Source organism: Pempheris klunzingeri, chromosome 11 (genome assembly GCF_042242105.1).
Source record: "Pempheris klunzingeri isolate RE-2024b chromosome 11, fPemKlu1.hap1, whole genome shotgun sequence".
In the NCBI taxonomy this organism is placed as follows: domain Eukaryota; kingdom Metazoa; phylum Chordata; class Actinopteri; order Acropomatiformes; family Pempheridae; genus Pempheris; species Pempheris klunzingeri.
In genome coordinates, this window is record NC_092022.1 from 13,826,327 (window position 1) to 13,841,572 (window position 15,246).

Genomic DNA, 15,246 nt, shown 5'->3' on the forward strand with positions numbered 1-15,246 from the left:
CTATTTTTGCCTCCTTTTAAAACCTATTTGCTCTTTCCTTTTTCACCAAATGTTGCATGCAAAGTGTGAGCCATGACAGTTCCCATTTCTAGACATAAAAATTCTACTTTAATAGAAAGTACAATTCAGCCAATCGTCAGATTTATGACTTATTTTGTTATTCCCCACATTCTCAACAAGATCTCCCAGCAACCCCAATAATACTTTCTTTGCTATTCCAACATGAAAAGCAGAAATATCACTTGCAGAGAGCTACTGTTTCACATGTCAAAATCTATAAACACTGCCGCAGTAAAACAGTGCTGCAAATCTGTATTGAAGGAGAGATATTTATAAGTCCAAAAATGTGTGATACTAAAAAAGTGACCCCCTGCAGTTCATAGTTTAATATGAAGCTTACCGTGGTCATAGGTATTCTGCGATACAACGGGATAACAGAGAGACCTGATAGTTTTCTAATATTATTTTAGCAAGTCACATGAGAAACACAACATAACATAACCTATTAACTACACAGTTAGAATTTAAAAATGGTCCTTGTGGGATTACAGGGTGGTTACATGTCATTCATTTTTCCGCTGTAAACTTCCATATACTAAAGCAAAATCTTTCAAATTAGATGTAGATGCATTCTACAGTTGAAAAGGATTCAAATGTTCACAGAAATATACCCTGTAATAGATAACTCAAGTGTATCTGAGATTCTGAATCAAAAGTGTGCATATGAATGTCAATCAAACCCAGACCCTCACATTCTTTAAGGAATCAGAAATAGAGTCTTTCCAGAGGCGTAAAAGGCTAAAATAATATTAAAACCAGGCATCCTGTCTTCTTACATATTGCCGAGGCATGTGTGGCTTGATGCATAGATGATATTGTGTGACATTGTGTGTTCGTGTGCAAGTGCATATGTTGGGGAGGTATTAAGGACTGGGGATCCCCAGTGCATGTTTGACTCTAATTTAGACAGTAGTTTCAGAAACATTTATAAAGTCTAGAAACATGCAATAGTGCATATCAAATAGAACAGATGTGGAAATTTAGACTCAGGTGGAAATCCCCAGGTATTCGCGTTAAACCCCCAAGCACGCATAGACACACGTTATCCTCATAGTTTGGAATCCCCCCCAATCACAACGTCTTGACAACAATGAAGCTGTGATGAGTTTATATTGCATTCAAATGACTGGAAGCTTTTATCAGCTAATGGAGAGCCAAATCATCTCAGTCTGTCTTTGAAGATTGGTTTCTCCCGTTAGCGATTTTATCTGGGTACATAGTATCAACAAAGACTCAGGTGTGAATTTCCATGTGCATCCACACACACATATGCACACGCTTACAATCAAGCACACACCTACAGCATGCACACTTGGATGCACGCACGCTCACACAGCTACACAAACACTTTGTGCTGATAACAACAACAGTCCTTCTTCAGCTGTCTTCAAACAGACACATTAAGTTTTTCCTCAGGGCAGTCTGAGTATGATACTTAGTCTGAGAGAACGAGCTCATGTGAGAGATGAATGATATATAAACTAATCACACACACAGATCCCATCGATCAATCACACTCATTTGGCAGCTTTCCCCCTCAGGCTCCTTATCTAAATGATATGAATAACTGACCTGGCAAGATGCAGTGGGGTTGAGTGAAAAGAGACAGAGGAGGGGAGAGAAGGGAAATTTTATGCTGCCGAGTCCGACCACAACTGCCTGGTGGTGGAGATGACAAATATGAAACTGCATCAACTTTAAAAGCATGAAGATGTGAGCCCACAATATGTCAACTTGTGTAAACAAGCCCAAGCTTTAAACTGGCTGGTGTGGGTGTGCATCAGTGTGTGTGTGTGTGTGTGTGCACATTTATACTGACCTGGTCCATATGGGGTCGATGGTTGGCATGGGGGGCTCCTCTTGGCAGGCTTCGGTGATGCACGTTTGCTGGATGCAAATGATGAGAATGGTGAGGATGATGTTGCGGGTGGATGTGATCTTCCTCATAGTTATCCGCTATCAGCTTCATTCTGCTCTGAGTCTGCAAACAGATGATAAACAAGAAAATTTACAACGCATAATTATAACAAGCATACGCTAGGCAATTTATTTCCCCAACACTGCTTATTTGTTTCTTAAAAATGTTCTCGGGGTCTTAGAATGATTAGGCTGAGGGATTCTTGGATGGGGGAAGCATGTTGAAAGCCATCAAAGATGATAAAAACAGTGCCGCTAACAACACTTGACAGGTCATAAATTGAGTGAGTCGAAGAGCCTGATGAAAATATTGTAACTCTGTCAAATGTCATCCATATTGCAGATTATCATTTAATTGGATTAGACGAATTCTAGTAAGAACAGTTAGTGAGTCTTTCATGAAGCCCGAGGCCACAGGCGTTCTGGCCCGGTTGAAGCATCCTCATTTTAGATGTCATTGATTAAAATTACACTCAAATATGCGTTTTTCTGCACGTCTGTAAATGGGTAAGTAAGACTATGTGTCCTTTGTTTGTGTGTGCGCATCTGTGTGTATTTGTGTGAGTGTTTGTGGAAGAGTATGTCATCCTGCCAACATCATTGCTTTGGAGAGAGATAACAGCCCAGGCTGACTAATGTTAACAGTCAGCCTAACTCCAGTGAGGCCAGCTGTCTGGGAGATAGACGGAGACAGAGTGGGTGCAGATATATTGACATGCTCAACGTCATTCCTTTAACTGCAGATACTTCCCCTGAGGGAGGGTATGACTGCTGAGCGGGAGGTGGGATTGTGTATGGGATGAAGATGATTCGAAGGAAAGATATGCAGACATCTCTCAAGCAAAATGTTTTGGCTTTCCTGTTTCAAATGAAAGACAGCCATGGCAGAAGGAAAAAAAAACCTGAGTCATCTGTTAAGATAGGAGGGAGATGGTGTTACAGTAGTCCGTTGCCTGGGGACAACACTGCTGAGATAAGGAGCTAAGGCCTAATGACTGAGGAAACGAGCCACTCAGGATCACAGGAGAGGATGTGGCTGGTATTAAAGAGGTTAGCAATTAGCTTAAATTGGAGAAGAGCTGCTTAAATAAGGTGAGAACATTGACACCATGGTGAGAGGGACAGAGAGAGGCAGAGATAAAGATGAAGAGTGAGGGATGGAGGTGGACTCAGACAGACACAGACAGACCAGTAGTTAAAGCAGTTAAAGGCTAGGTTGTAGGTGTACAGCCCTCCATGACCTCAGGTGTTGACACTAGCAGGTGTGACTGGGTGGGGCTGGCTTCAATGCAGTTACAGACCTGGTACTTGTTATTGAGTCTAAGACAATTACTATGATACACCATGCAGCTGATGAAACTACTATACTGCTGCACAGTACATGCTGTTCATGCTTCCACACAGATGCTTAATAATGCTGTTTCTGCTATTTCTAATAAAGAAATATTTTCAAAACTAATTTGCTGCAGAGGGTCAAAAAGGCTAATGTGTGTTTAGTCCTTGCTGCTAAACTAATATGAACCATATTACTCGTTCCTGTTCAATTAATTACAACCATATTTGGTAGGATGAGAAGCCAAACATCCTAGAATTCGTTTGTATATGTGTGTGTGTGTGTGTGTGTGCGTTTAGTTAATATTTAATGACCTGAGACACAAACACACATGAATGAAGTGATGAATTGCTTCTGGAGGAGTCTGACTGTGTGGTCAGGACAGCCCACATGTGGCCTTCCAGTTTATTCAAACAGACATACACACATGCAAAAGCATGCACATCCACTCTCTTCTTACAGGCATATTCCTGGTGCATGCGTAAAGAAGGTGTGCTCATATAAAACGCCTGTGTGGTGGAATGTGTGTGCTTTAATTAGTGTTAATTAGGGGTTTTGCTGAGTAAACAGCTCAGTTTTTTGCCTCCAGGTAGATCAAGCAGCTTGGAACAGACACAGGTGGCACTACTGGGAGAGGAGAGGAGAGGAGAGGAGAGGAGAGGAGAGGAGAGGAGAGGAGAGGAGAGGAGAGGAGAGGAGAGAGAAGTGAAGGGCAACGAAGGGAAGGCAAGGGAGAGGAGAGTTCTTCATTGACATCTCTAACCATAACAGATTTGGCCTGTACTGTGTGTGCAGTCAGTGGTCTCTGCATGCGAATCAAAGTGCAGCTGCTGGTGTAAACATGGCAGTGATGTTCCCGCTGCTGTGCTCACAGCTGCATCCCAAACCTCAGTCCAAGCCCTCAGTAAATCACAAGCCTGTCCTGATTAGAGCGGAGCTGTATTAACACATATGGACACAGGAGGCTGTCAAGAAAGGCCTTAAACAAACAGGCAGCTGGCAGAAAGGCTGCACAATTTTCACAACACTTACATGCACCCCTTTAATCAGGTCTGTCTGTGTGTTTGTGTCTGTGCAATATTGCCATGCTATTCCATTAAAATGGAGTAACACAGTGACCCTGCCCTAAGCAGACAGATAGTTTTACATAAGCTGCTCCAAATGGCACACCACTGAGAGCACAAAACCCATCTTTTCAGCATATAGAGAGCATGGCTGCACAAGTGAGTCCAAAAAGAGTGAGAAAGAGGGAGATGGAGAAGAAAAAACTGAGAAAAGTCAAAGAAAATAGCACACCTCTGAGGATTCCATATTCATCTTTTCTCAGCTTCAAAGCACTAGTGACGTTTGGTCATCCATTACTAGGATGGGACCACTCAAAGAATTCCCACATGGGGATGCATTTGTTCTGACTTTAGACTTCTCAAATTAGTCACTGATGTTAGACTTCTCAAGAAGTCTAAACACAACACTCTTCATGTGTATATCTGGGTGTATGTAGCCGTGTCATTGTATATGTGTGTTTGTCTGTGCTGAAGAAGACCTATGCCTCAAAGGGAAACTGTCTGAGAAGTGAAAGTTTGTCTTAGACCGCCGGCTTTATCCATATACACACAAGATCTTCCAAAAGAGGGATATGGGGAGGTCAGACAGGGCACTGCTATCTGTAAATCTATCTGCTGTCTACAGATCAGCTTTCTCCTCGGAGACTCTGAGTCCCATAATTCTTCGGCATTTCCTGGTCAGTTTCCTTCCGCCATTGGCTGTTGAGGACCTGAGGAAGGCAACCTATCCTGAGATGTGTGTCAATGGGTCAGAAGACAGAGAGCCGGTGTGTGTCATGTCGAACAACATAACCTCCAGAGAGCTCATTCTGTAGAATGGAAGGAACCCAAGTAGTGCAAAGACTCCCTATGGGAACTACTTATCTTACAACCTCCTTAACATTAATAGATGACCCATACTTTTAGGGCCCCACTGCTAGGTGGTCACAACACTGCCTGGTACACTTACTAAGTAGTAGTAGTACCATGGGTTAATATGCATGAGTGCCTGAGGACTTTTTAAGGAATCAGATTTGCATCTACATAAAAAAAGGGTCCAAGAAATTTTGTGTATATGCTGCCCACTCCTCTCCTCTCTTGTGTCTGCCTTTCTTTTCTTCTCCTCTTTTTCCTCTGCTCCAGGTCTGGAGGCCACATCGTTGCAATTAGAGCTCATCGGATCATCAGGTGTACTGTAACTGCTGGTTACCCAACGGGAAAACATGACGCATCCAATGGCGATAAACAGATAATAGGCTTTCCTTGAAAGTCCTCGAATAAAATTGCTCCTCCTAGGAACTGTTTACCGTTTACGAGACACGAACTAACATAGATTTGCACTTAAAGCCACTGCATCTGTTGACTTTTAAACACACCATGCTTCCCAGAAGCCCCTGTGACTCAGGAGACCGTATATGTGGGCTCCCTACCGTTGTCTCATTATCGTTAGCATTCATGTTAGCTCAGTCACTGATGTGGTCTGACCAGTCCTTAATGACCAACATACCTTCATCAGCCTCAGGTTATATTGAAAGCCAGAGCAGCATGGGAAATATGCATGTGCGTGTAGGTGTGTGTTAGTGTGTGCTAGGGTTTATGTCTGTTTGACTAGAAGATGTAAGACACAAAAGTCCGCCGGTGACTCACCAATGATACCAACCTACGCCTGTGACTTGAGTGCATCTAATAGCTTTGATTGCAACATGATTGTTAAGAGAATAGCTCTCCTCATATGTTTATGTGCCTGGATTTGGAATCACAGCTCCTGCTTGAAACGTTTGGCTTATGACGACTGAACGCAGTAAATGTGGTTTGAGGCGGGGAAGTCTACTCTGTTAACTACCAGGAATTATTAACCTCTATCTGTTCCTGGTTTTAGAGTTCAAAAGTCTGGCCATGAGGCTGTTTTAGTGCAGACAGGGCTTCGCCATCTGCAGCAGGTTTGAATTTGTAGCCCTGCTTTGATTTACAAAGCCGGAATCTGCCCTTAACAGTGACCGCAAGGCCAGGCTCCATTTGATTAATTTGCAGGCCAGTCAACGTCTTAGACTGGGAGTGCTGTAAATTTAATTCATCGTTTATATACACATGTAAATAGCTTGGTGGTCGTGTGTGGTGGATGTACCTGCTGTTTGAGCTGGTGCATGAGCCTGTCTTTCTCCCTCTTCAGAGCCATCACTTCCTCCTGGGCTTTCTTCCGTTTGGAGGAGGATAACTCCAGTAGGGCGATGTTAGCATCCTTCTCACTGATGGCTGCCAGCAAAGCCTGCTGCCTGAGGGGATGAGAGTGGGAAATGTGGTAAGAAGGGTGCAAATGGTGAGAAGGAATGTTATCATAAATGGACAAAATGTTAAAAAAAAGGTTCATATTTATTCATATAAAAAGTTTGAATGTAAAGATATGTTTTACATACAGAAAATAGACAGGTGGACATCAAAGAGCTACACATACACAGCACCCACATCTGCAGCTGATGGCCTTTTTACGTATACAGATGTCACAGCAAACTCATTCATTCCAGAGCTCCTTAAACTCAGACAGAGATTCCACAGAAAAGCAGGCAGACATCTTTGAAGTGGTCTGCTAAGTACTGTATTAGTAGTACCTCAGTGTGACTCATGGCCATGTCATGAGGATGTAATAATGTAATGGGGCAGGCTGAGGGGGATATGACATCTTTCCCCTGTCACCGCTTGTTACCACAGTGCGTGAGTCTGTGAGTACGTGTACGGATGGGGACGGCAATAAACGACTGTCTACAGGTGCAGAGGAAACAAACCACCAAATGTCATCATGCACACACAACGCACAAATTTACTCACACAGGACCCAAGAGAATGCTTTGTGTGACTCTTCGAAAGAAGTCTTCCGAGCAGATTGATGATGACTATCCTCGTCATCGAGCATCTATCCGCTCACTCATGTAAACACACTCAGAAGCGCAAACATTTTCTCACAGATAGCCAAACACACACACACCTCTACTATGGCCAGTGACCCAAGTACAATGTAAAAATATAATTGAAAAAAACAGGGGACAATGGGCAAAAAAAACAATGCAAAGACACATTAATGTGGACAGTAGACTAACTCAGTGTATGTATGGTTCATTGTCTCAACAAAGTTCATCTGAATGACAAGTCTGAATGATGAGTCACAAGCCTTCTAACTAGTGTGTAGTCAGTGAAGGTATTTTAAGTTCGGTAAACACAACTCTGCAGAGCTCTAGACTCTTAAATCGCATTTGAAATTAGGAGGGCATTAAACCAGTATGGTAAGGTAATGTGTGGGTTTGTGTGAGGTGAGGGGTAGAGGAAGGGAGGGTGCACTCAAAATACACTTTGGACTCAATTAAAAATTGACCTGCATTGGAGTGTTTTTATTCCATGATTTAAGTCCCTACAGAAATAACTCAATTACGAAAATAAACATGCTGAACTCAGAATAAAGTCCTGCTGGCCTGGGACTCCACATTTGGTGTTTTTAGTACAATTATCTGCACGCCGCATCTGGATTCTGGATTCTCCCATTCAAGCCCATTAATAGGCCTCTGTGTGTTTGTGTGTACTCAAGTGTGTGCTTGCATGTTGTGCATGTATTTGTGTGTGCATGCATGTGGGTTTTGACATGGATCGGAGCAGCTAATCACACCATTAATCACGGAGCAGGACCAACGTGACACTTTTCGTCTCCCCACACCTCCACTGTTATTCCTTTTAATGCTCACTGTAAAGGGAACACACACACACACACACACACACATACACACGCACAGACCTATATTGGACTTATACCCGAGCAAGTGCTTTAGGCTGCAGCTTATTCTGCTTGACCTGGCCATTCACATTGTAAAATGGGGGAAAATTCCATCAAGAAATCCACAGTAAAAAAAAAACAAACAAACAAAAAAAATCAAACAGCAATGCAATTCGCTTTTCCATCTATGGCCAAACTTCAAGATGGATTATGCATTTTAGAGCATGGCACAATGGCAATACCTGTTCCTGTACTTTATCTTTGGCTGTGTTAAATAGAGTGAAGAGGTGATACACAGAGTCATGTATAGGCAAGTTATGCAGCACAATTTGTCACTGTTCATAAACAATGTGTCAGATTAACAGCCTTAACCTACTCACAGGATGGCCATCTTTACACTGCACTGCAGGACAACTCCTTTCCTCGTCTCATTTTGCATCAACGGCATGCAAACACAGAATTTGTGTATGCGAGTATGTGACTGTAAATACACACAGAATAATTGCATGAAACTGAAAAACACAACCACTACTGGAAATGGGACAACATTTTTAGAATAGTCAGACAATCTGGGTGCAAAACCATTTTGGTGGAGGAAAAGAGTGCGGTGAAAGGTTAGAGGATCTCACCCTAACCCCATTTTCAAAGGGGAGGTTTATCTAATCTGTGGAATCATCTGAAAAAGAGAAACTGAGATCCATCTCTTTATTACAACCACTTATCTCAGTTCATCAGAGACTGTTACACTCCCATTCATCAAGCTGCCTCTGCTAAATAAACTCATGAAAGTCACTGTTTTGGTGATACAAAAGAATATTTGTCTTCTGTCTATATTGCCTTCTTATGACCAGAATATGTGCTGAGGACATGGCTGTCACATCAATCTCACCTGCATTCCCAAGCACAGGTACAGATTTCTCAACTGCAAACTATTGATTTACCCCGAGACATTTTGAGCCCGACTGAATTAAGCCTTTGAACCAAAGTGGCTGCCATGCTTCAGTGCAAGCTAAATCACTTCCAGGCTCTAAATTAACACTGCAGATTACAGTGCTGTCTCCCTGTGGGTACTCTCTGAGTGGTACTGCAGGATTCTGCTGAGTGATGTCTTCCTAAAACAATAAAAAGGGACGTTATTATGATTAGCCAGCCTGTAAACTTTGTCTCCCACATCCTCAATCAGTGATTGTGTGTGCATGGTGTGTCTGCCTGTGTGTGTGCTGATTAGTATTACTAACAGTCTTTGAACCTGAATCACACTGGAGTATTTAATCACATCTAATTTGAGTGGCCATTTGGCCTTAGTTGAAGAACACACTTGCTATGTACATGAATCTAGCAGACAGGAATCATCTCTCTCTCTCACACACACACACACACACACACACACACACACACACACACACACGCGCGCGCGCGCACACAAAGACAAATGCTTGTAGTGTATCTGCTGACTGATCTAGAGTGGGTGAACTCTCTCTCTTTCCTCCGCTCTTGTCTCATTCCCTGCTTAACTTGGACTTGGCGTCTTCTGGACAAACAAAGGATTATCTTCATTTCCTTTCTGATTGAAAGGGCGACAATGAAACGGTTTTTCATGACAAACTTGCAATTAGTCTTTGCAAATGTCAGACCCCATGCACTGAGAAGTCATAAGGCACTCCAATAAAAGGATGAATAAATCCTACTGCTGGATCTACGGTGTCAAAACCTCCTCAAGACCACTTCATTTAGATATACGTTTTTTTATTCTATGAGATAACAGTATTTTGGCTGACAAGGTAAACATAATGCTCACAAAAATAGTTGTGCATCTATATACATCTCACATTCCTCAAATCAACTTTTAGTATTATAGAGTAGGATAGAGATAGCATGCAAGGCTCTGCAGAAAAGAACAGGCTGGACTGACATCTTATTTATAAGGGTTGAAATTCTCAGCTCAGCTACAACATGTGATTCCAATTGAACCTTCATGGTCCCTGGGACATATTGAGACATTTGGATCTACAGAGGTGGGAGATGGATGGCTAAAGTACATGACCATGCGATGAGAGGTGAGAGGGGAAGGAAAGGGGAGGTCAGTAGAGATGATATGGAAAGAAAAAAGAATGCAAAGAGTGGAAGAAGAGAAGGGTAAGGAGGCGAATGGGGCAAGCAGATAATTCAGGACAAAGGAATGACAAATGAGGAGAGAGGACTTTGGTGAAGGCATCTTTGAGGCGGGGCTGCTGTCGAAGGACTGTGATGTCACGGGGCAGAAGAGAAGAGAGACTGGCAGGTCACTCAGACTTCTGGGTGACCAGGGGTTAAGATGGGGTTAAGAGTGAGCATAAACACACATGCATACAATTGCACAAAAAAAAATTCAAAGAAAGAGGCATTAGGGAAGGAATACTGTGACTGTGAAGGGGAAGAGAAAGCACCACAAAACTAATGGGTCAAAAATAGAAAAATTTTAAAAAGAGATGGCAAGAGATGAAGGCAATAGAGGGGAGGAAAGCATGTGTTTGACAAGAGTGACTGCCACCTGTGCTGCATGAGAGAGAAAAGAGGGAAGAAAAGGAGAGAAGGAAGGGAAGAAAGGAGTAAAGGTAAAGATTTAAGAGTCCCAGCCTACCCTAAATCAGCTCAGCACACTCCATGTTGTTATTCCTAGGCGTCACGGTTGAGGGATGTGTGTTTATAATTTGTGTTATGACTTACTTGAAATTATGAGTGTGGAGAGTCAGTGGGACAGAAACAGATGCGTCCGTGTGATGCCCGAGGGAACCATCAATACTGTCGGCCCCTAAGTGCAGTGTGTGCGTGCATCTGCCTGTCTGTGCACACATTTGTGCTTTCATGTCCTTATGTGCATGTGTGATGTATTCTGTTAGCAAGAACATGGGGAGCCCACTAATATCTGTTCCCATGACATCCATTATGAGGTCTTCTAGTTGATCAGGCCTTTCCACCACTTAACTGTCCGACTCAGCAGAAACATTCCACGGGCATTTTATGGCTTTTCCTTGATTGTGAGTGTGTGAAGGTGCGGCACAAGGCCGGGGGGCCCTGGCTAGGCAGTACTAGAGGCCTGTGGTGAGAGCAAGCAGAGGACATGAGAATGGGGCATGGTTGAGTGACACTATTATTTATGGCTTTGGAACACTGTGTTATTTACAACTGAGGAGGTAAGGAAAATGTCTATTTCCAACATAAAACACATGCTCTGGCTTCATTTGGTAAGCTTACTGCAAAGCCAGTTAAGATGGTAAATCTGTGTTTCAACTCTAAAAGTGGGTTAAATGTATTTTTATGAGGTCCAAGTTTTGGCTACCTTAGGCAGGATTAGCTCCATGCTAACCTGCAGCAGCTAACCTGAAACCATATGCCAGATACACCTATTATCCACCTCCTTCTGTATGCTTGCCTAGATTACAGCATTTATTTATCTTAATCTACAAGATAGGATTTATCCATACCCACCACAAATAAAACCCGCATGCCTGTCTTGTTTGAAAATTCATGTCAACTCCAATGTTCCTCTTGAGAAACTATATTAGACAGTACATGCTAATCATGAGCTTCAAGCAGGAATGATACACTTTACATGCTAACCTTGAGCTGTGCTTCCCAAGAAAAATCCATGACAGCAGATGGTTCTCCCAGAACTGGGCCAGGTTGTGTGTGTTTTCACTTCACTAATAAAATATACAACCCACTTACTCCACTCACCCCCACTCCCACACTAGTGCTCCGACCGGTGGAAGGGGTGGGGGTGGGGGAGTCTAATTGAAAGAGTATGTATCAGTTTTACAGCAACAAGAGGGAAAATACGAGGGGACAAAAATCAACAAATCTGCCAAAACTAGCCAAATGTTTAGAGTGGTAGCAGGGACGAGGAGAGATGGCTGACTGCTCCCAGAGATGAGCAGGACCAGACGGCCACCGCTGCATTCCAGCCAGAGAGAGGGGGAGACAGGGAGAGCCAGACAGAGAGGAGCAGACAGAAACAGTGTGCGAGTGTGTGTGTGTGTGTGTGTGTGTGAATGCAGACAAATAAGATGAAAAGGGGGTTCCAACTTTGTCTCAAACCTAAAATTGTCTTGTCAAGGCAGCAACAATATTTAAAAGACTTCAGGATGCAATTTAAATAGAATTCTATATGTTTAAGGGAATTCTTCAACATTTGAAAAATGCATTTATTTGCCTTCTTTTCAAGAGGGTGAGGTGAGAAAAAAATCTTATGTCTTTGCATAAGGTGGTGACCTGAACAATTAGCCAAGCTTAGCATTAAAAGGAACAACTGGCCTGCATTCATCCAAAGTCCAAAAATATCCTTACAAACATCTTTAAACTTACCAAAGTAATCAGTCTTGCTGGACAAAAAAGAGGTTTTGGGAAGTTACACATTGGAACTATTTCTTGCCAAACAACAGTCAGGTGGACTGAGTCTCTTTGCATCTTGTTGTCACAGTGAGGTTGTCAGGTTTGACACCATCGACACCACCAACATGTGATCATTCGTCAAATTTGAAATGGATAAACTGCTTTGGAGGTACCAACAGGTGTCAAACTGGCTGTGTCCCCCTGCCTCCAGCCTTAATGTTAAATCCAGCTGAACATCTTTGACTCCATCTCAATACTGAGCTCAGAGGTAAGACTGATATTGACGTTTTCGTCTCAATATAAGAAAGTAGTAACTAAGTGTCAAAATGTCGAATTATTCCTATAATAAACACTCTGCCTACTGACAGAGTAAAACAAAATCCACATCAGATTAGTCAAAGCCTCTGCCAATCTCCAAAACTGTCTACTACAAGGCCCACCTACACAGACTTCTACCATTAAGGTAGACTCTGACCCAAAACCTCCAGGGACCCTACTGCTACCTTTACAGGGTTTTCCATTCTCTTAAAAGGGGAGATTTGTTTTCCGTTTTTATCGTCGCTCAGCTGACTGACAGTGTCTCCCCAAGGCGCAAGAAACCAGACAGGGGGCTGTACTGTACCACACACGTGTAGGGCTCCCCTGCCTAGGAGTCAGACACAAGTAGTGGCACACACACACACACACACAACTCTCACACTCACACACTTATACATATACAGCAGCTGGGTTGTTTAAAGCTCCCTGTCATCTGAGGGAGAGGTGAGGGTCACAGAATGAGTAACACTGCTCCAGCCACACTACTGTAAGAACACACACACTCACACACACACACAAGGGGAGAGGGGGAAACATACACACATATGCAGCCTGTTAAGAAAGAGCACTAAGGCCTCAGTATAAACACTGATGAGTTATGTCCCCCCTCTCATCTGTCTCTGATCCAACCAGAGCACTCCCAATCTTTTTCATCATCAAAAGATGAAACTACACAATATGTGGCAAATGGGAGGGTGTTTTTCTAGAGATCACATACGATGACTGTGCAAATACAAGTTGAGCCACCTGTCAAGCACATTAGATGTTGCTGCAAAATAGAATAATCATTCATATTATTGATTAATCATTTAGTCTCTAAAATGTAAAAAAAAAAAAAATCACAATTTGCTAGAACAACTTCTTTCAATTTCTTCTTTTGTTCGTCCATTGTCCAAAGTTATTCAGTTTAAAGTGACTTATGGTATTAATAAATTATCAGAATTGTTGTTGCATTTTCTGTCGAATGCCTAAATTACTTTTTGACTAATCATTTCAGCACATAACACACTTGATAGTGAAGATTCTATAACTCCGTTCCACTTTGGTTCCCATCTTATGTGAAATAATAATCTAAAAAAGTAAGCTTTATGTATGCACTGCCAAATGATAACTGCAAAACACAATGTACATCTCATATTAAATACAAACAGGAGCATAATTTATTCCCTCGCACATTCCCTCCTTTTGAGTACGAGGCTGAGAGGAGCTACAGTAAAGCTTGTGCTTTAAACTGTCAGTAATGTAAACTGAAAATACCAGGAGGACACCTTCTGCATTGCATCATTTGAAATGGAGGTCCTCTGTATTGTCTTGTGTATTCTTGTGTGTTAAAATAACCCTCTGTCAAACAGTTCATCACAGGCTCTTGGGCAGGAAGGCCACCACAATGTGTTGTCTTTTTCTCTCTCCATCCTCATTCCATCAACCTCTTCCCCTCCCTTTCCTTCACTAATCAAAGAGACGAGCCACTCATCGGAGGAGAGACTGGCATCACCTCCGCCTAGGACTTGGACCTCTCTATCATTCGACTTCTCTCTCCCTCTATCATTCTCTATTTGGCTCTGCCGTGCCCTATACTCACTCCAGAGTGGGGCTAAATATTAAGTTCAAGGAGGTTATGCAAACACGTTGAAACAGCCATCCTTGGCCTAAGTATTACCCTGAACCCTTCAATTACCCGCCTTGCTTTCCTCTCTCCTCATTCCTCCTGCCTTTCCTGTCCTCCGTTCTCTCACTCCGGTCATCTAACAGCAGCCTGGAAATACAGCGCACACTCATGACGTGGGGCCAAAAAGCCTTAAAATATCAGGGGCAGAGAGTACAACATAGTGGCGCACTATTACACATGCACACATACTCATACAGACACACACAAACGTGCAGCTAAAATACACACAAAATACACACAAACCGATGAAAGACGGGTCCAGAAAACAGTGGGAGCAAGTACCCCGGGTGTATTTTCTCTGTGTTCCAAATGTAGGGCCTGGCGGTGGACCACAGCTGAACCACAGCCGACATGTGGTGGAATGGGAGGCCACCACACTCACTTCCCTTAAAGGAGCCTTAGAGACACTCACACAGACACACATACGATCACAGAATAACACACACGCGCGCTCAAACACACATATACACACATGTTCAGCAGTTTCCTGGATAACACTGTCATGACGATGGGAGTCCATGTTTAAAAAGTGGTTTGAGGTGAAGGGACAGATCTGTATGGGCTGTTTCCCACAATGCTTTGCCAGACAATTACACAACCCAATTAATGTGGTTACTACAGCACAGCTAGGACTTTACTCCATGCAGGCCGAGTGTGCACGTGTGCGTGCATGAGAGAGATGTGTGTATGCTCCTTTGGCCTGTATTACTCTTAGAATTATAGCTTTCCTTGGAGCTTGGACCAGTCAATTTCCCGTCAGTGTGTAAAGGACACACAA

At 42.9% G+C, this 15,246-nt stretch overlaps 1 protein-coding gene across 1 annotated transcript in view; it reads right to left on the reverse strand.

Annotated features, from left to right (window-relative positions):
- LOC139209268 (ERC protein 2-like) overlaps window positions 1-15,246 on the reverse strand; it is a 146,754-nt gene that overhangs the window by 37,632 nt on the left and 93,876 nt on the right. The window contains exons 16-17 of the mRNA XM_070838916.1: window positions 6,479-6,626; window positions 1,880-2,041 (exon numbers count right to left, since the gene is read on the reverse strand). Of these exons, the coding sequence (XP_070695017.1) occupies window positions 1,880-2,041; window positions 6,479-6,626 (310 nt within the window). The remainder of the gene's footprint in view (window positions 1-1,879; window positions 2,042-6,478; window positions 6,627-15,246) is intronic.